The sequence below is a fragment of the Pygocentrus nattereri genome, chromosome 19 (genome assembly GCF_015220715.1).
Source record: "Pygocentrus nattereri isolate fPygNat1 chromosome 19, fPygNat1.pri, whole genome shotgun sequence".
NCBI classification, from domain to species: Eukaryota; Metazoa; Chordata; class Actinopteri; order Characiformes; family Serrasalmidae; genus Pygocentrus; species Pygocentrus nattereri.
The window spans coordinates 37785599-37807594 of NC_051229.1; the positions used below are offsets into that span (position 1 = coordinate 37785599).

Sequence of the window (21996 nt, forward strand, 5' to 3'; positions counted from 1 at the left end):
CCTCACCGAAATACTCTGCTCTCTATTGTTTCAGCACAATGAGTCTCCTGTGCGTCAGCTATGAAGTCAAACCGCTCCTCTGACTCTGACGATCTGAGGCGGCGGGCGTGGCGGCGTAAATCCGCAGATGAAGCGTGTTTGCTTTGTATCTGAGTGATGATGCTCACCTCTCTGACCAGACAGTTGTGCGAGTTGAGGTCTCGGTGGATGATGTTCATGGAATGCAGGTAGGCCTGAGAAACAGAAGACAGAAAAATCGATCATGTCGTGCGACACACAGCTGATAAAACAGCATCCGTGACTCCGGTTTTTGGTCATATGTGCTTTCAGGACGCAGTTATCCTACAGCCATGTGCTGGACTGAAAGTTGCTGCCCCAACATGCTGACCGACTGAGGCCACATGCTTTTATCTCTGAGTGGGAAACATGTTCCTGCCTGCTCGCTTTAATATGATATGACTGTGATATATAAGTGGCCACTAGATGGCAGCATGGAGAGAAATACAGAAGGTGTATTCCAAAAGCTCGGCTGCGGAGCGTAAAGGGGCCTCTGAGCAACACCGGCCCCTGTGCTCGGCCACAGAGACAGCACTGTTATTAATGAAGGTTCTGTTCAGGTACATCATTCATTAAGGTACAAACAATGTACCTCTGACTGTCAAATCAAATCAAATCACGTTTATTGTCACATCACATTTACACATTTGAGTGAAAATCTTAAGTGTGTACCCTCCTTATAGAATTTAAATACACTATATATATATATATATATATATATATATATATATATATATATATATATATATATATATATATATTTACAGGAGAAGCAAAAAACACTTCTTATCAGTCAATGGAACCAGACATTTTTCTAAGTCATTTTGGGCCATTTGTTTTGATCTATTCATCATGAAATTTAAACACAATGCATTGGACAAAAGGCATTTTCAAATAAAGTCGAAAAAAGAAAGATGATAAAAATGGAGATACAAGGTTTTGTTATATATATATATATATATATATATATATATATATATATATATATATATATATATATGTATATATATATATATATATATATATATATATATATATATATATATATGTCTAAGAAAGAAATTATATATATATATATACTGACTCTGAATATACACAATATACACTAGTACTGCACTATTCCAATGTACAGTGATAAGTTCTGGAACAAAACTATGAAATGTGCTGCTGTTCACATTCCATATGTGCAGTTAGTCTGAGGGAGATAATAAATGAGATGCAGGTTCTCAGGGATAAAATACTGATATAGAATCTTCCAGATTGTACAGGATATGGACAGAAGATCTACAAGACGTCAGTCTATATATTCAGGTACAGATTTGCTGGATTGAAAGTGCAGTAGTAGTAGTAGTAGTGCAGAGTGAGTCTGAAGAGCTGTGGATGAGGTGGTGATTGTCCATGGAGATGATGACTCAGGGGTGCAGTGACAGGCCTATAGACCAACACACCAGCACTACTGGCTGTTCAGCAGTCTGATGGCCCGGGGGAAGAAACTGTCTTGTGAACCTTAAAGAAGTTTTTCCAGGTAAAAAGTTGGTATTTGTATCTTCATAACTGAATGTTTTAAAACAGAACAGTAGAATAAAAGCCTGGAGGCGAGGCGGTGTGTGTGGAGTCAGCACAGCTTATATTATGGCTCAGTTATGTTCCCTGACTAAAGGTACTGAGATGGATGGACCCTTGAGGGGACCACCCCAGTGATAAGAGCACTGCCCCAGTGACAGATTCAGACCTTTATTTAGGTGTCCTTTTTTTTAATGTGGTCATTTGACCCACCGGCCTGATAATCACTTCATAGCTTTCATTTTTCTATGACGGATAACAGATAAATGATAAAGGACTGTAACGTTTAAAGCAGGAGCTCCTAAAAGTAGACTCTTAAAAAAAAGATGGTTCTTTAAAGGTTCTTTAGTAAAGACAGTCATCCTACATAGAACCATGAACACGCAAAGAACCCTTTGCATGATTAAAGTGTCCTCTCTCCCCGTTGTGGGACTAATAAAGGTCGCTTAACTAACTTAACTTAATTAGTCTTAAATGTAACCAGCAGATGGCGCAGTTCTGCACCTCAATAACACAGACCTGGACTCTGTACGGCTGAATGTTCACAGGTGAGTCACTTTGGACATGAAATGAAAATTCACTCACCATCCCCGAGGCAATGTCCTTCGCAAAGCTCACTCTCTGAGTCCAAGGATAGCTGCTGTCCTGTAAATGCGAAAGAGAACACAGGTCAAGCTTATATTAAGGCTGCGTGGAGTTTTATTGTTTATTAATAATCGCAGCACTGGCCTTTGCCAAACTGACATTGAGCAATACTCCGATATGCCAATGAGTCTAATCAATTACAGTGAGTTAAAAGCAGACTTTGAATTTTAACGTGAATTCTTAGTATTTGGTATGTGTCCTCCTTTTGCTTTAATGACAAGATTTAAATGATCAAATGTCCCAGATGTCCCAGATGTCTCAGATATCTGGCCCCCCTCTGTGTATATCCATAATCGCAGATGTATAGCATTCACAGGATTTGTGATGCACAACAAAAGAGGATTTGCAAAAGGACATAAGAGATAAACAATGCAGTAGATGAGATTAAAAGCCCCTCTTAATGCATACACACACCCACACCCACCCACACAGCCACACACACACACACCATTTTCTTAATGATTTCTCTCAGAGTGCCTCCTTTGATATACTCCGCGATGAAGTTCAGCCGCTTGTCTTTGTAGAGGACCCCGATGAACTTCAGGACATTTGGGTGGTCCAGGCACCGCATCACTTTGACCTAAAGCAGAGATAGACAGAGAAAAGCTTTATATGCTTTAATACTGCCCCCCGACCTCTCTCCACCCTGCCTGGGCTCAGAGACAGCTTATTAAAATGTACTCGTTCACTATGATAACAATAAAAGGGCCAGTTTTCAAAATTATAATATTTACTGCAACACAAAAAAGTGGATTCTCTCTGTGTAAAACCTTACACAGCCAGCAGATGGCGCTGTTACTGAGCATACGGGCTGAGCAGCCAACTGCTGCCATAACTTAGCATAGAGTCCATTAAGAACTCGTTTGAACTGAGTTTCTGAGTCAGTTAAAGACTCCTGGGACATACTGGCCACGTCACCAAGTGACTTTTATTAGAGATATTTAACTATTTGGTGGTGATAAAATATTAACTACAATCCAAGTGGAGACACAGGGTTTAGTCTAATAAACAGATCAGAGAATACAGTCAATTAAAAACTGTACTTTGCTTGAATAAAATGCTGCACCCTAAAATAAACAGACCAAAACAAAAAAGACGAAATATTCACCTTAATACTAAAAAACTGAAAATAAATAAAAACAAAATTAACACTGCTGAACTGAAAGTTAATTGAAACAGAAAAAAATAAAACATATGAATAAATCCAGTCAGAACTGCACTTTGAATAAAATTCTGCAGCCTTTATGATAAAATAGACCAGCTTTATCAGACCGCACTGTTGTGGTAACAGTCCGAATTGGAATTACGCTCCAGTTTCCGATAAAATATTCATCTTAATACAAAAAAAAGAAGAAAAAAGTCAACAAAAGTAAAAACTGAACTAAAACTAAACTAAACATTTTTATTTTGGTAAAATAGAAACAAAACCAAAGCTTTTCTTGGCCTCTTTGAACTAACTGAAAGTTAATTAACATATAAAACTAGTGTAAAATTAGAAAACTGAAACTAAAGCTGAAGTGAACCCTCTGAAATGAGGCAGTACTCGTTCTCTCTGCTTCTGCTTTTTTGCTTTAAAATTTCTATTCTGGTGCAGAGAAAAGAGCAACGGACCTGTCTCCCAGTTTAACAGCGGCTGTGTGCTGCTTTAAGACCCTCGTGCCCACTATAACAGCTGCTTTTACAGCTACGCTGGCATTAATTTTACAGTGATGAGAATAAAAGCTGTGCATCTGTTAGTTGAGGTCAGTGTGTTTTTCCTCGTCCTGTGTTCTGTGGACTCTGCAGTTTCTCCTGCCAGCTGTGAGGAGATGAAGACCGAGTCCTGTTCGGGTCTGAGGCAGATGGGAGGTCAACGAGAGTAGCAGGGAAAAGGGCCCAGCACCAAAATTCACCACAAGTATCAGACTCGTGCCTGTCCTGGTCTCGTTTTACACTCGTTTCCTTTAAGCTGCAGATAGCTCAAGGCCTTTAGCTGTGTTTGGTCTGTGGTGTGTGAGCTGCGGTGATGCGGCCTGAATTCCTCACCTCCTTCAGGAAAGTCTTCTGAGTCTCATCATCGAAACGGATCAGCTCCTTCATCACCATCACCTCACCCGTCTCTCTGTGGGTCACCTAATCATACAGACAACCACACATATACAACAGCATTATTACACACACACACACACACACACACACGTATGTATGTATAACATATGTAGCATATATTTATATATATCACTGTTGTCGAAAGAAAATCTCGTATCTTCAAAATGGTCATAGGAGAAGGAAAAAACCTACTTTACTTTTAATGGAAGTCAATGGAACTGGACTATTTTTAGGTCATTTCTTTTAGTTCATTCATCATGAAATTTACCAAAAATGTAAAAAGCAACAGGCATTTTCAAATTATGATATAAGATACAAGATTTTCTTCTGACTGCAGTTATATAAATATATATGTGTGTGTGTGTGTGTGTGTGTTATGTATAACATTGTAATCCTGAAAATTTGCGCAATTTAAAAATAGGTTTAAAATACAGATTAAAAACACACAAACACACACACACACACATTTGAGTGGGGATATATATATATATATATATAAATAAAACACTGTTGGTAACTTTACAGGAGAGAGAAAAAACCTGCTTCATTTTTAATGTAAGTCAGTTTTTTTCCAAGTAATTTTGGCCATTTGCTTTGCTCCATTCACAATGTAAAGAGTAACAGGCATTTTCAAATGATGACAAAAAACTGAAAAACGTCAAAAATGGTGATACGAGGTTTCAGCAGCCATATGTGTATATTTGGAAATCATTATATTATTATTACAATTATTATTAGTAGTATTATTGTTGTTGTTGTTGTTACTATTACTATATGTTTTAAAATCCAGATTAAAACACATTTAAGCATTGTATTACTTAATCATATAACTTGAAGGAATGTGCTGTTATATTTATTCAGTAATTCTTTTAGACTTGTGTTGCTAATTTTCCGCGGTAAAAGCGCTCTGAGACCTTGCCTCTGAAAAGAAACCCTACATTAAAACTATAAATAATAAAGATTATTGGTACTAGTATAGCAAGTCTGGCTATATTTGCTCTAGTGCTGCCCCCTACTGACAGGCTTGAAATGAGTTTTCTCTCAAGCTTTAAATTAATTTGCCTTTTTATCCTCTTTAGAGTAAAGAGGAAGTGATCATCTCTCACGCAAATCTAGGCAAATCTCTTCATCGGCTCGCTGGGAGGCAGCGGATATCTCTTCCTGTGATCGATACACTACAGGCACAGGACATTATGCAAAGTGTGCGTGAGTGTCCGAACATTTGCGTGTACCTTTATGGCCTGGCCGAAACAGCCCTTTCCCAGAACCTCTCCGTGGATGAGGTCTGAGGGCCGGAAAATCCTGTGCGTGCGATTGGTCACCACCCGGAGAGACTCGGAGCGTCCGATGTCCTTCCGCAGAGAGAGCGGGGACGCCGTGTTACTGGAGCATGGAGACTTATCAATACTGTAGCTTCGCCTGCAGAGACACATGCAGATGGACAAACGAGGGAAAATTAGCTTTAATACCTGCTTTACTGAGGTTTTATTATTAAACGGTCATTTTACAATAAATCTGCTTAACAATATGTATTAGTGTCTAATAAACTCGACTGTGAATTAGGTCTAATTCACTACTGTATAAACCATACAGCCCTAAAAAAGATGGTTCTTCAAGGGTTTTATAGAACCATGAACACCCAAAGGACTATGTGCATGCTTGATGCTCCAAATGGCTCTTTCAGTGGTTCTATATAGAGCTAAAGAACCCTTGAAGATCCTTTTTAGGAGTGTACCAGCACTGCGCTTAACACGCTTAGCAAAAAGGGTTCTAGAGAGTTTCAAAAAAGGTTCTTTGTCTTGTCACAACAGTGGAACCGCATTTTTTTTTCAATTCTCTTTAATGAACTGTTAAGTACACTTTCTCCATCATACATAGGAACCACTGCCTTTATTTAAGAACTTCAAAGAATTTCAGTGTTTTTTATGCTTTAATTTCAAAAGAAAAAGTTTCAAAAGGCAGTTTTACCTTTTACACTGACAAATTTCACCTAAAATCCTGACTAAACAGCCTGAACTTCGGTGCTATTTGAGAGCTCAATCCTCAGTTTCAGGTTTTGCAGCTGGGGAGTTTTTAACTGTTCGTACAAACACAGATTTCCTCAGTTGGACTCACGTGATCACGCGCGAGCGCAGGTTGTTGACGTCCTGGTTTGGGGGTTGAGTGATGGGGGTAACGGGGCTGGGGCCCCGAGACAGGGGGCTGGGGCCATCCACCTGGTCCCCTGAGCCCCCCTGGTCATGTGGGTCGTGCTCGATGGTCAGCTGCAGGAGCCGACTCGTCTCCTGGATGAGCAGATCGATCTAAAACAGATTCAAACACAGTGTGTGGTTATTTATCTTGGTTATAGTTATTAATACCAAATAATGTGATGATCTACATTAAATTATACAGCTATAGGGGAAAAGGACCCCAATACATAAACTATAATCTATAAACTATATTGATAAACTAGCCTAATGTTCACAGTGGTGGTGATAGGAACCAGATGTCCACCTCTAAAAGCTCCCTCACAGAAAGTTCCTACATGAAATGGGTCTAAATTCACTGCCTGATGACTGAGACACATGTTTTATGACAGTTTAGAGAACTTAAACCCATTCATGGTGGAGGGATACATAATATGCAGGGTGTTATGAGGCAAAATAGTCCCCAAAGAAAACCTATTATTTCAGATTTTCCACTATTTTTTAATCATCAAAATTCCATATAAACTCAAAAGACTTCTGTAGGTTCTCTGGTGGTTCTGGATAGTAAATAAAATGTCTATATCTGTGTTGTAGTCATGGCGACCCCTGGTTCCCATCACCACCACTGTAAAGACATCTGAACCTTTTCAACCCAACCACAAAAAAATGTAGTCTGCTGTTAGAACCAGAGACACTACCTCGTCAAGTGGAACATTCCGGATGGGGGTCCCGTTGATCTCTAGGATACGATCACCAACATGTATGGAGTTCTTCACATCTGGACTGATGCTCTCAGAATCCACCCTTAGAACGGGACACATAAAGAGTGGATTAAATAACATTAGCTATGAATAATGCAGGGCCTGATCAAGTCTCTGCTGATTAATAGGCTTATTATACCAAATAGTTACACATGTTGCACCGTAAAGTCACTAAAACATGTGTAATATCATTAAAATCAGCAAAATATTTCATTAATAAAAGTTCAAATCAAGTTGCGACACAGAAAACTTAACGGTTAAGTCACGACAATAAAGCGGCTGATTGGTGGACTCACTCGGACACGCGCACTGTGTGGTTGTGGTCAGGGCCGTAGCCGTTGGGGCTGCTGCCCTGGTCGATGGACAGGGAGAAGCCGCGTTTGCCGTCGGTGGAGGCTGGGATGGACACCAGAGTGACCGTGTGAGGGATGCGGGAGCAGGGCGAGTCCGGCAGGGTCACCGGGGTCACAATGTTCTTGTAATAACAGTTACCACTAGAGGGAGACATTAATCAAGTGACTTTCAGTTTAATATATCACTCACACTAAACTGCTTTCTCCACATTAAAGGAGATTTTTTTAAAGGTTTGACAAATATGGGTAAGAATATATGACTATGGAAGCAACAGGAGCCAAACTTTATAGTAAAATCTTCACATTTTAGATTATATTGAAACATTAGGGGTCAGTTTGTCAAAAGCCTATTGCAATTTGAATATGATGCAGGTATATATATTTTAAAAGCTATAAAATGTAAACAAAACTGTTTAAAAGGTTTCGCATCAATATTTCTGGTTCTTTTATAGACAATAATTTAAACAATGCAGAGTCGAGATGTTAAAAGAGTCAAATGCTTTAGAAAACAAAGGCTTGTTTTCGAGCATTCTAGCAACAGGAAATTATTAAATGATAAATAATACACAGAAATGATCAAACAAAGTTATCAGCCTTGAGATGTAAAGTCCCTACTGAAAAACAAGGTTTCATGGATATTTCATATGTATATTTACTTTATCACAAATGAATGCAGCATTTAAGAATTGCTAGAAGGTAAAATGTAGTGATTGTAGACAGAAAGTGATGGATACGGAAAATGGATGGGAAAGTCAGCTATAGAGGATGTAATCTGACAATCTAACAGACCCCTTATTTTAGCTCTGGGTACTTCATAAAAAAAAGCAGCTGACCTGTAAAGACACTGAGGAACAGAAATGCACTGAATGTACCTGATTTATTTAATTCCCACATAAATTACACTATATTAACACAATCGCTGCCAAAACTGAGTAAAGTGAAAGCCAGAAATGTGTTGGAGTAACATGTTCGGGTTGTCTGCACTTTTAAAAACAAATGAAATGCTTTTAATATAATTTTAACACCTTAAAGTGAAAAAATTACATGATTAAGATGTGGTCTGGTGTGAAACGCTCTATTCTAGAGAAACCGAGTCAGAACTGTTCACAGTGGTGGTGATAGGAACCAGACGTCCACCTCTAAAAGCTCCCTCACAGAAAGTTCCTACATGAAATGGTTTTCCACAATTTTCCCATCATCAACATTCCATATTGTAGTATGTTGTAGTCATGGTGACCCCCGGTTCCTATCACTACCACTGAAAAGACATCAGAACCAATTCACACCAAACCACTCTGAATTTTGGAGAAATTATGAAAAATTTGGTGGAATTCCCCCCAAAATTTCCACCATACAGCAACAATATGATATTTATTAAAGTCTAACGTATCCAAACTGTTTTTAATAAAGGTTTAAAACTGAACATGGACATACTCTTTGAGATTCGCCACTAGTTTCTGACCATATGGCTGCTGTCGAGTGAACATTTATGGTTTCGACTGCTGAATTCATTTACTTTACTCTTTTTATTCTGTGGCAGCTTTCATAAAAGTTCTTAAGTAATTATCTTAAGTTAAATGTTTAAGATTATAAACTTAAAACTATAAATGTTGCAACTGTAAATTGTGGTTTTATTTGAACTTTTCACTTAACAGATTTTAGGCAGCTCACTTAAAGTAAGGAGAAAACGGTTGTGAAGACTCTGGTCTTTATGAAGCCTAAAAGACTTTAGAACTTTTTCAGATGCATAATGACAATTTTTTAAAATCTATTGTAAAACCATTTAAGGATCTGAGGGAACGTTGGCGTCATTGTGGAAACGACGCACATTTACACACAAATAAATTCAGGGCAGCACTATTTTCAGGGTGCGGAAGTTCTTGGAAAGTGAAATACGGATTTCAATGAAAGGGAAAAGCTCTTTCACTCAAACAGCTTCTCCGAAAGAGAAAGGCAAATAAATATAGATTGAAATCCGATATCAGGAAAGAAGCCTTGAGCGGTTCAGCACTCACCAGTAGAGCTTGGACCTCTCCACCAGGGCGTAGGTGTCTCCATCGCCGATGAAGGTTCTGCAGTTCAGGCAGGTGAAGCACTCGGGGTGATACTTCTGCTCTCCAGCAACCTGGAATACGTTCACAACAAACACAGACATTTAGCGCACGACTACAGAACTGCAAGACAGCAACATTTTACATTCATATCTACACCACACGTCCAAAATTATCCAGACGCACCATCTATTGAGTGAATTTGGCAATGAATTTGGCTCTCATTGCTGACAGATAATCTCCATAGAAAAGCACTGACCTATAGAATGGAACGGACCTACATGAACCACCATTCCCAATGCCCAGTGTGGGCTCTAGGGATATAAAACCCCTGGGCTGCAGAGCAGTGAAACTGCATTCCCTGCAGTGATGGAGCTCTATCCAAAACCTTTGGGAAGAGTTGCAGTGACCCAGAACTGACCATCCAGCATCAGTACCTGACCTCACTAATGCTAAATCAAATCCTCACAGCAGCTGGAGTCTACAAACTTTTAAAAATGGATTTAGACTAGTCTGGGAAAATAGTCCACAGTGTATTATTGTGAGGTTGGACAAGCTTCACAGAACCGTGGTAAAGATCCCACTAATGAGAAACTGTAGAACGGACTCAACAGTAAACAGTAAAAACAGTAGGAATGAAACAATCCATTTAAAGGGAGGGAACCAGACAGACTAACTGTAATTTCCTGAACAAATGCAATTTGTGATGCAGTAGACTAACTACAATCCCCAGCTCAGCCAAAACAACAGCAGAAGCCATTAGGCTAGTGCTTCAGTCTCACTGTAGAAGGAAACCGAAAGGTAAATTACTGGACGAAGGTGACCAATGTAGAAAAACATGGAAAATTCGTGCATATTGATCTTTTCTGGTTCTCTATTGAGGACAGCAAATTCTTCCCTCCGCCTGAAGCTGAGTTGCAGCTCAATATCTCACTGCACACGTGGCCAATAACGCATCGATCTTACACTATGACCTCCGACAGGGCAGCAGACCAAACACTCAAAACTCCAAGAGGACGATGATGATTCTGGATATGCAACGTGAGGCCTGTTCTAGAAACATTACCTCACAGTCCTTCACAGTGGTGATGATAGGAACCAGGGATCGCCAAGTCTACAGCACAGACGTTAATTATCCAGAACCATAAGTGATATGTGTTATTAATTCATATGTAGGTTTAACGATGGTAAAATAACGGAAAATCAGAAGAGAATTCATGTAGGAACTTTCTGAGGGAGCTTTTAGAGGTGGACGTCTGGTTCCCATCACCACCACTGTGAACAGTTCTGACTCTTCTGATTCTGTTTACATCTTAGCCGTTTAATTATGCAGAAATTATGGACATTTAAAGAAATTCACCTTTCAGGGGCTAAAAATTCTATTACAGTAATATTAGCTGATACCATTTTAGATGTATATTCTAGATTTTCATGTTATTCTCCAACGGTGAATATCATAGACGTCTTTGCAGTTTGGCTTCTGTTAATAATGTCTTTAGTTTTTAATGCTTCCTTTGTGTAATAACACAGTATTCTAATGCTAATAGTGGCTCATAACATTTAAACAGGAGGCGTCTAACGCTGGGAACAACTTTATTTATTACTACCCATAACATAACGTCAATATTGGCCGGCATTATCTGCCAGCTGATATATCGGTCTAATCTCTAATGAAGCCGATACCCAGCAACTTATTCCTCATTAGAAAAAGACGAGACAGATATCGCTCCTCAGCCTGACCTTTACAATCGAGTGGTCAGCACAGCTCAGCCACTCTGCATATGGAAATCAATGGCCATCTCCTTGCACGTCCTCTCATCTCCAGGTGAAGTTACTATGGAAACACCGGAAGGCAGACAGACACTGTCCCTTCGGGATGTGCTTAGCAACAACCTCTGGCCAGCCAGTCAGTTCAGACAGTCAGTCCAGCCACTTAGTGAGAAACGCCATTTAACCTACGCGACCCCTCGTTTAGAGATTAAAGGCATTTTATAACGTTCCTCAAGATAGGATACAAACCAAGGCTTCTACAATCAATCAATCCACCTGCTGTTAAAAAATCAACCACCAAGACAAGTAATCAATAAATTGGCAGAGATCAGTTGCCAGTTTGCATGATGATTATGTATATTTTACCTCCAAATGCTTTCATGCATTTCAGCACATTACATTTAATTAAAGGGGCCACATCCTGTAGCTTTCTTGTGTTTTATCCCTCTGTTTTTGTTACTGTTCCTTTAAGACCAATATATGTAAATGAGCTCCGTTCTGACTGGCTGCGCCTCATTCAAAAAGCAGTCAGGGCTGAAACACTCCTCATAACTTCAGTGTGAACGGGCGGGGCTAAACTGCTGAATAGGTGATTATGTATGTAAACGTGTCTTTGTGACATCACAAAAAACAGTAAATTTGATATTCAAATGTGTGAACACATTAAATATGTTTTTTTAATCTATGGATCATGAGGACCGGTGAGTGAGCTTTATCAGTGTTTACATACTACATCAAATCATTTTATTTAAGAATATGACATTATGGGCTCTTTAAACATATACATATACAACTTTCTGCGGCTCTGAAAGCATTAAAATTAGAAGTCATCCAACTACATAACATTTTAAATAAATAATTGAATAAATATATCATGATATACATTTTAAATAACAAAATAAATATATTATATGAATAAAATATTACATAATATTTAAAAAGCGACTGTATAAATATCGACTGAAAGTTTCTATAGATTCCAAGTCCACTTTGTGTGTTATCTATGAATTACGCGACTATTCGTCAAAATAACGCTACAAGACAACAAATACAACATAATATACGACACAACAAACACAATGACCAACCGTTAACACACTGAACGATGTGTATTAGTGGTTTTATGTGCACAGTAAGGTGATACTGGATCATGCCTGTGTTATGAATCATTATGCCATGAATGCAGACTCCTTGCAGCGCGTTGCACTGAGCTTGAAATAAAATGGCTTATCTCAGAGCAGCCGGTATGAGTCAGCACGCTCGTCCCCCCCTGGATGCATTTCAGCCTAATCACTTTGCTTTCAGAATGCCAACCGCAGGCGCACTGGGCTTTTGGACAAGCCCCCCTTGCCCAAAACCCCCAAAATATATCTGCAGGAACAGCAACTCACTGAATCACTCCTCTAAGTCAGAGAGGTAAACAAGGAGGCCGCTCTGTATCTGGTCAGAGGAGGATTAAATCAGTGGTCTTAAACAGAGAAAACAGTTTCAGCAGGTCAGCATACACTCACCAGCCACTTTATTAGGTACACCTTGCTAGTAAAAGGCTGGACCCCCTTTTGCCTTCAGAGCTGCCTTAATTCTTCATGTCAGACTTTCAACAAGATGTTGGAAACGTTCCTCAGAGATTCTGGTTGGTTATTTGAGTTACTGTCGCCTTTCTATCATCTGGAACCAGTCTGCCCGTTCTCCTCTGACCTCTCACATCAACAAGGCATTTTCGTCCACACAACTGACCGCTCACTGGATATTTCCTCTTTTTCGGACCGTTCTCTGTAAACCCTAGAGATGGTTGAGCGTGAAAATCCCAGCAGATCAGCAGTTTCTGAAATACTCAGACCAGCCGTCTGGCACCAACAACCACGCCACGTTCAAAGCCCCTTAAATCCCCTTTCTTCCCCGTTCTGATGCTCGGTCTGCACTTCAGCAAGTCGTCTTGACCACCTCTACATGCTTAAATGCATTGAGTTGCGGCCGTGTGATTGGCTGATTAGCTATTTGCGTTAAAAAGCAACTGTACCTAATAAAGTGGTCGGTGAGTGTATAATCACACCGCCTAAGACTGCAGCGCTATAGTTTAGCAGTGACAATTAAGGGAGCAAATATTTGCTGTTTGTCTGCATTGTGCTAGGAGGTGTCAGATGAGCTATTTTTTCAAAAGCAGAACCTAAAAACGGTCTCCAAATGACACACCAGTCAATAATCAGGATGAGGCTTTTAAAGCAATTGTTCAACCAATCAATATTACTCAGTTTCGACCCTCAATGTAATCAATCAGCCAAATAATGTTTGGTGTGTGAAGCTTGCTTAGCGCAGGAGCTACGAGGATAATGTTTCTAGCATCTAATGTAAGCGTATGCTCTATGAATTACTATTAATAACTGCTAACTGTTTCTGACAATGTATGAGGAACCCTCAGGGCCCAACAGGCTTTCAGAAAAGGCCTAACAATTTCTGTGAAATAAAGCATACACATCTATAATGTTTAGTTCATTGTTGTTTAACTGAATGGAAGTTGTAGATACATCCAGAGCCGGTTAATGAGGAGTCTGGCCACTTCCTATTTCCCCCGTTATATCAAAAACAGGCCGACTGAACAGCAGAGGGCGCCCGCGAGTGAGTCCTCAACGATTAGCAGTGAATGGAGCCCAAAGGCTAAATGCGAACAGTTAAAATAGTTTCTAATCACTCGTCCAGAACTTTCCTCTAGTTTTAGACAGTAGGAGGATGTATTTCACTAAAAAAGCAGAGAAAACTCATCTGTTTGTTTCCTTTATTCTACAGCAAATGGGATTTGGGCAGCAGGAGGCGGGCTTTACTGCTAGAGTGTGATGATTGATGGGCGAGCGGGGCAGCTCATTGGCTGTCCGCGCTCACTGACGTCATGAACATACATGAGGCGGCATTTTAAACTCCTATAACTCGAGTTTAAAAGCTCTTAAAAATATAAAGGCAGCATTGAAAAGTTTTATGCTGTTCAGGAAATAATCGCTTTCTTTTACATGAAATGTTTAAGCATCTATAAACTATGATTTTGCTCAAATGCGCCACATCAACCCATTCATTTTGAACTTGTTCGGGAGCGCCCTCTAGTGTTTGCGAATCCTAGAAGGCATTACAGAGCAGTAATTCTCCTCTCTACACATTCTCTGATAGATCACTGACTATGGAACACAGCAGCAGCTCTATGCTAACACATATGCAAAAAAAAACATAAATGCATGTATTTGCTCATACTAGAAATGCATGTGTGATATATGTGATGCTTTGAAATGTGTTAATGTCTGTTATAAGCTTTAAACAAAACATATGAACTGTCTTTTATAAGATTCAAGATCCAAAAAATGTTCACACAAATCGCCGTTAGCTTAGCGCTAACGACCTACTAGAATCTCACAGGGGCGCTAGCAGAAATTAGCATTATAAGTAGCATAAATGTTCTGGCATTTATGGCCTGAACTGAAGGCCTAGCTCTAAAAGTCTGCTGTTGTCTATAGAAATGGACAAAGCCACAGCAGCACATATACTCTATATATATATATATATATATATATATATATATATATATATATATACTGCACTACGGCAGCACATATACTAAAATTGGATCGATACAGAGAAGATTAGCATGGCCCCTGCGAAAGGATGACACGCAAATCCGTGAAGCGCTCCATATTTTTATGGGGCAGTCGTGGGCTGGAGGTCAGGGATCTGGCCCTGTGACCGGAAGGTTGCCGGTTCAATCCCCAGCGCCGACAGTCCATGACTGAGGTGTCCTTGAGCAAGACACCTAACCCCCAATTGCTCCCCGGGCGCCGTGGATAGGGCTGCCCACCGCTCCGGGCAAGTGTGCTCACTGCCCCCTAGTGTGTGTGTGGTGTTTCACTTGCATGGATGGGTTAAATGCGGAGATGGAATTTCCCCGGTTGTGGGATCAAAACAGTATCACTTAAACTTAAACGTCAGTGTGGCTGCTACTTGTGTTTTTCAGGGTGGGATGTATTTCGTGGGCTGATATGTTTTTACAGCTAACAGATTAGCCTCTTAGCTTCAGAGTAAAACTAAAGAAGGGTGCTAAGATTTGACACAACGATAAAACTGCGTAAATCTAGTTTCTCACGCACCCATCAGCCCAAAGACCTGCCTTTTGCTCTATTACTCAGAGACAAACAGAGCTTTTCCGCCAGCATAATGAGCGAGTTTAGGGGAGGCAAAGGTGAAAACCACAGCGAGAGATCAGGGGAAACAACCATGACGCCACTGCACACCTCCGCGGTGGCGCCATTTGTCGACCACCCTCGTGTCTCTGAAAACAGTCAGGGCTCTGGTGAAGGGGAACAACTGCCTGACCACAAACTCAAGGCTGGCCAGCATGTACAAAGCTCGCTGACCACTTCTGTAAACGAACAACTGCCTGCCCCCCAACAGAGGAAGCAGCAGCGGCCCACACGGCTGAGAGCACTTCACCAAAAGAGCACCCTCAAACATCGAGAGCACAGGGAGGTCAAGAACACTGAAAAAGTGCTGCACTGAATTTACTCGTTTTTACTCATTTACTTGCCATTGACAGGTGAATAAAGTACAATTTTCCATCACTTTCTGCATAATTAAACAGTTCACATGCAAACAGAGCAGTTTGGGGTAAAACGCTCTGTTTTCGAGAAACTTACAGTCAGAACTGTTCACAGTGGTGGTGATAGGAACCAGACGTCCACCTCTAAAAGCTCCCTCACATAAAGTCCCTACATGAAATGGTTATGAATTGACTGCCTGATTTCTGAGACGCTGTTTCACAATAGCTTTAAGAAGATTTCGGTCTAAAATCCATTCGTGGTGGAGGGATACATGCTGAGGCAAAATAGTTCCCAAATCAAACAAATAATTTTCAGATTTTCCCAGTTATTTCATAATGGTTATGAATACACTGTCTAATATCTGAAACGTTGTAGATAGTTTACGTTTGCAATAGTTTTGAGAAGATTTTTGACCTTAAAATCCATTCATGGTGGAGGGATACATAACATGCAGGGAGTTGTGAGGCAAAATAGTCCCCAAAGAAAACCTATTATTTCAGATTTTCCACTATTTTCTCATCGTCAACGTTCCATATAAACTCAGAAGACTCGTTTAGGTTCTCTGGTGGTTCTGGATAGTAAATAAAATGTCTATATTTGTGTTGTAGTCATGGCAACTCCTGGTTCCTATCACCACCACTGTAAAGACGTATGAAGCATTTCACACCAAATCACTGTGAAATCACTCTGTTTACATCTCACACACTGGATTATAGAGGAATTTGGAAAAATCACTTTATATATATATATATATATATATATATATATATGAACTATAATGGATTGTATGTAGGTAATATATATATATATATATATATATATATATATATGAACTATAATGGATTGTATGTAGGTAATACATTGTATTCGTGTGGAAATGATGTACACATCAATATAATGCAACACTTTTTCAGAGAAAACAACAGACACAGTAAGAATAACAAGCACGTCCATTAGCTTACATCTGTGTCTGTATTTCCTCTCATGGAAATTTGATTTTACAGTAATCAACCTTGGGGCCTGTTTCAGCTCAACACACATACACAGTGTCTGCAGTGTCTTTTAAGCTTCTGCCACTGTACTGTGTCATTGCTGTGAGTGAGCTATTGTGCCTACACACGAACCCAACCGCAACCTGAATAACCTAAAAGGAAACGTTCAGGTTTTAGTCTGTGTAGTAAAAGCCACAGCTGTGTGAAAATAACGCACTAGTTTTCCACATCGGGACCACCAAAACGTCCCCAGGCTCATCTTTTCCTACTGTCACATGGGCACTCCAACCCCATAAAGCTAGAAAAACGAGGTTTTCCCACAAACACACCTTTTCAAACCAAAAATGAGAAAGTTTACAGGAAATCTCTGGAAAGTCCTTGAAACCTTCTCTGATCATACAAGCGCTGATGATCTTCATGTGATCGCTTCCGAACGCCTGGTTCCTCTTTCTTCAGTTCCATGTGCCTATGAGCAATGACAGAGGTAGGGGGTCTAGAATGGTACAAATAAAAAGCATGTGTTGCTTGGGTGGAGGGGGCGGCTGGAGATGTTTAAAGGACACTTTTGAGCCAAAGGAAAAATCCTTTTTTTTCCACAGAAAACATATCTGGAAAAAGTATGGAGGTTAGAATGGTAGCAGAACAAGGTCTGACATGTTCAGCTCTACCTTGCAGGTTAAAATAAAACTGCCCATGCTGTGGTTCTAGTCCATCCTTTAGAACCAAAACAGCACCAAACCAGCAAACCGAATTCAGAGTTACAAGAATAGTTAACAGTTTGCATAAATGTAGTGGATCAGCCAAAATATGAAGACATGTAGCCGTGAGGCTAACGTTGCTAACAAATAATAGAAGCTTACAGCCTAGCAATTAGCAGTGCGCTAACTGCATGCCTAAGTCCAAAATATGCATATATTGCCTCAGAATGTGTGGAGTTATTCAATAACCTCTAATACATCTGATTATGTGGTTTCTGACACTGTATGTCACAATGTTATACATGAACATGGAGTAAATACATTAGCATAAAGCTAAAAACAGTAGCACACTGAAAAAAATGATATCGTGAGGTAAATATAGTCAGCATATCTCATATTTCTCACATTGAGGTTGTTATAAGACTATTATAAGATTATTTAACCAATTTCAGGACATTTTATTACTTATTTCATGTACTTTTATCAATTATCTCACTATGTTGGCAGATAATTTTGCCTGTTTTAGGAAAAATGCTTGAAGCCAGCAAAATTGTCTGCCAATGCATTAAGATCATTTTACTTGATAAAAATAGAAATAGAAATCTAGAAATAGCTGGAATGTTGTTTACTATTCGAACAACAACCTAAATATCAGAACTATTGGCTATATTAACTAGATAAAAGATGATTTTACTTGCCAATATAGCTTTTTTTGGCAGTGCAGCTGCCTAGAAGCTTGAATTTTGTCTGTATGTTGTGTTGCGTCAACCCCAGCTTAGCGAACTATTACTTTATCCAATATAGTGCACGGTAAATGTCCATATTGTACATTTTAGGTTGGTCCTTTGTGATTACGCAAAAGCCAGATGACCAATAACTGACCATAATTGGTTTCTGACCAACAAGAAACTCAGGAAAACACAGGGCTTAAAAACGAACAGGGATAACGAGGGATAACTGGATACTGGTGGAAAACAGGTGGGAACAATCAGGGGTGGAATCACAAAACAAGGGGGCCGGACTGGGAAGAAAACAAAACAAAAGCATATGACAGGACTAAAAGGTAAACAAAAGCACATGAGGAGACTGGGAGGGGCCAATCGTGACACTGACACTGTATGTCACACTGTTATCTATAAACATGGAGTAAACACATTAGCATAAAGCTAAAAACAGTAGTACACTACAACAAATTATATTTTGGCAGGTGAATATTTCATATTTCTTAGATTGAGGTTGTTATATGATAATACAATAAGATAATTAACCAATTTCAGGGCATGTTATTACTTCTTTCATGTACTTTCGTCAATCATCTCACTATACTGGCTGATCATTTTGCTTGTTTTAAGAAATACGTTTGAAGCCAGAACAATTTTCTGCCAGCATATTGGGATCACTTGATTCACTTGATACAAATTCTTGGAACAAGGACATTAAAGCCTAGAAATAGCTGAAATATTGATAAACTGGCTATATTGACAAGATTAAATAAGATTTTACTTGCCAAGATAGCACTTTTGCAGTGCAGCTGCCTAGAAGCTTGAATTCTGTCTATTCTTTAGTGTGAACTTGATTGTCCCAAACCACATTTACATCTGAACATTTGGCAGATGCTCTAATCCAGTTTAATCATGTTACAGATGTGAATACAACATTAGAAGTTTAGCCAAAAGACTCCTGGTGTTGAGTTACATCAACCGCAGCCTAGTGAACTATTATTTTATCCAACATAGCGGATGGTAAATGATCAAATTGTACATTTTAGGTTGGTCCTTTGCAATTACAAAGACCAATAACTGACCATAATTGGTTTCTGACACTATTATATTATTTTATTACTTATAAAGTTATAAAGTAAATAAATAATTACTTATATTACTCAAGTAAAATCTCACTGAATACACAATGCTGATGGAATATTGGTATCAGAAGATAGTTGCAAAAAAATTGTATCAGTTTCAGACAGATAATTAAATTGGACTGATATGTCAAACAAATATTGGATAATGTATTTATTGACCACCAGATGAGCAGAATGATAAGGCAATGCTGGGTTACTGGATTAAAATATCTGGATTTTATTCATTTTATTGCACTTATAAGAATTATAAACCTGCTTCTCTGTATAGAACCTACTTCTCTGTAATACTCATCCAGGTGGGTTAAGTCCTAATTTCAGTTTTATAGATTATATATTTTTATATATTTATATTATATATATTCAGCATTCAGATATGCGCCCAAAAAACAGCAGATCAATTCTTATTTTAGTCCCTAAAAAGGCCAGTTGAGATCTGACCGTCTGACTGACTGACTGAACTAATGAATGAATAAAAGGAAGGAAGCTATAAACTCCAATTCAGGTAAATGTGCTATCCGTTCATCGCTGTTCATCAATGATCACACAGGCGGCTCAGGGAGGAATTTTCCTGAAAACCAAAACATTTCCTGTTGGCAACTTTCCATCACACCTAACTGACTTCCAAGAAACAAAGATGCATTTATGACTTCAGGGAGTCTGAGACGGTGCTTTAAGGCCATCTAATGCTCTACTCTGGTTATTTATGACTTCTCCCTGTACAATAGGGGTCTCAGAGGGGGCTGCCCCTATTTGTCATTTAAATTTCTCACAGCAGGGGAAAAGGTGAGAGAGGTGAATTTATTTACATCACCATTTATCACAGCTTTATCAGCCACAGCTGGGATACATACTGGCTGGTCAGTTACCTATACACGCTGGGGCCACTGCATTAGTCATGTATTGGAAGTGAGTTTTTCCATATGTTTTTATCCAATGCAGCAGGGCCATGTGCACCAACGACTCCCTGAGTTATCATTAGCAGCACTAGACATAACATCAGCCACCGCCGATAAATTCAACAAGTGAGCTCTTCCACAAATATCTTGATGCGAAATGTAGCATGGCCACAATAAGGTTAGCGTGGGACTGTCCAGATGCGCGGCTAAATGACTGAGAACCAATGCGGGGAGTGGATGAAACCAACATTCTAATTTTAAAAAGTTGTTTAATCTGAGAATAATGACTCAATATAGAAGTGAAAGTACCTTAAATACAACATGCTTAGACACAAAAGTACCAGCCAAGCTGAGAAATCAATAGAACTAGACAGGAACCCACAAGGCCTTCTAAGATTTTAAAGAAGGCCTAATAAATAAAAAATCTTAATTATATATATATATATATATATATATATATATAGAGAGAGAGAGAGAGAGAGAGAGAGATGGAATGACATTGACAAGATGTGCCGGCGTTTAATCTAGAACAGGCAAAAAATACTCATATGCACCAGATAACATACTACTAAAAATCCCATAGGGGTGCTACAAATGAGCCAATCATAGAGGTGAGCTTTTCATTTTTTGACCAAGTTTTGACATTTGTGGCCCACAATTCTTTGGTCTGACAGCAGCTATACAATAATATATAATACAACTGGACACAAGTTTTACAGCTTTTGTTATCAATATTTAGAAAATGTAGTTAAGAAAAAGTAAAATAATGCTAATGTATCCATTAACACCCACCTTTTCTACATTTATCAACTTACATTCAAGGTTTGTTTTGAGATTCACTCGTGAAATCTGATTCATTCTGGATATTAATGTTATATCTTCGTTGTTGACGTTCTCCAGCTTTCTTGGTCATTTTAGAATCTCCTACAACCCTGTTTACCATTCCTGAAAACACAAACCTACATACTGCGGTGATTTTAAAACAGCAAATGACTGAATGTGGGGTTTTAGAGTAAAGCTGTCATTTGTCTAATGACCCCCTTATGAGATAATGAACATTCTGGCCAATTATAAGGTTCCGAATGATAACACGGCAATGCCGAACATGAGATGTGCTGTTGATGGTTTAAAATTAAAGCCACAGCAGGCCCGGCCACAAGTGGAGCATAGCAAACGTGACCAGACAAGTGAGTAGCAATCAGGTCAAGATCTGTAAGAGCGTCTTCTATCTGAAGCCAAGTGGGTCATTTATAGCACAGAGTCCCCCTAAACCCAAAAATCCACCAAATAATTAGATATGAAATGGAATTCCTAAGCTGGCATCTAGTAAATGTTGGATTAAAGGATTGGAGGTGTCTTTAAATATTTCAAGACGTGCCCCAAATATATAAACCGTGATGTGACAACCACACAAAAATGGAATACAGCCCAATATGTCGTCCAGACTATAAATATAACACACTGCAGTGCATCTTCAGTACAGTCAATTGAGGAA

General features: G+C 39.2%; 1 protein-coding gene and 1 non-coding gene across 6 annotated transcripts in view; one reads left to right on the forward strand and one right to left on the reverse strand.

Moving 5' to 3' along the window:
• limk1a (LIM domain kinase 1a) overlaps window positions 1-21996 on the reverse strand; it is a 110352-nt gene that overhangs the window by 13969 nt on the left and 74387 nt on the right. For all 5 annotated transcript variants that reach the window (XM_017691903.2, XM_017691901.2, XM_017691905.2 and 2 more), the window contains 9 exons: window positions 9672-9781; window positions 7600-7797; window positions 7241-7346; window positions 6469-6656; window positions 5586-5772; window positions 4291-4377; window positions 2714-2845; window positions 2206-2265; window positions 168-233 (listed from right to left, as the gene is read on the reverse strand). In XM_017691903.2, the coding sequence (XP_017547392.1) occupies window positions 168-233; window positions 2206-2265; window positions 2714-2845; window positions 4291-4377; window positions 5586-5772; window positions 6469-6656; window positions 7241-7346; window positions 7600-7797; window positions 9672-9781 (1134 nt within the window). The remainder of the gene's footprint in view (window positions 1-167; window positions 234-2205; window positions 2266-2713; window positions 2846-4290; window positions 4378-5585; window positions 5773-6468; window positions 6657-7240; window positions 7347-7599; window positions 7798-9671; window positions 9782-21996) is intronic.
• LOC119261659 lies at window positions 15053-15157 on the forward strand. The gene has a single exon (XR_005129152.1). It is a non-coding gene; the product is annotated as a U6 spliceosomal RNA (small nuclear RNA).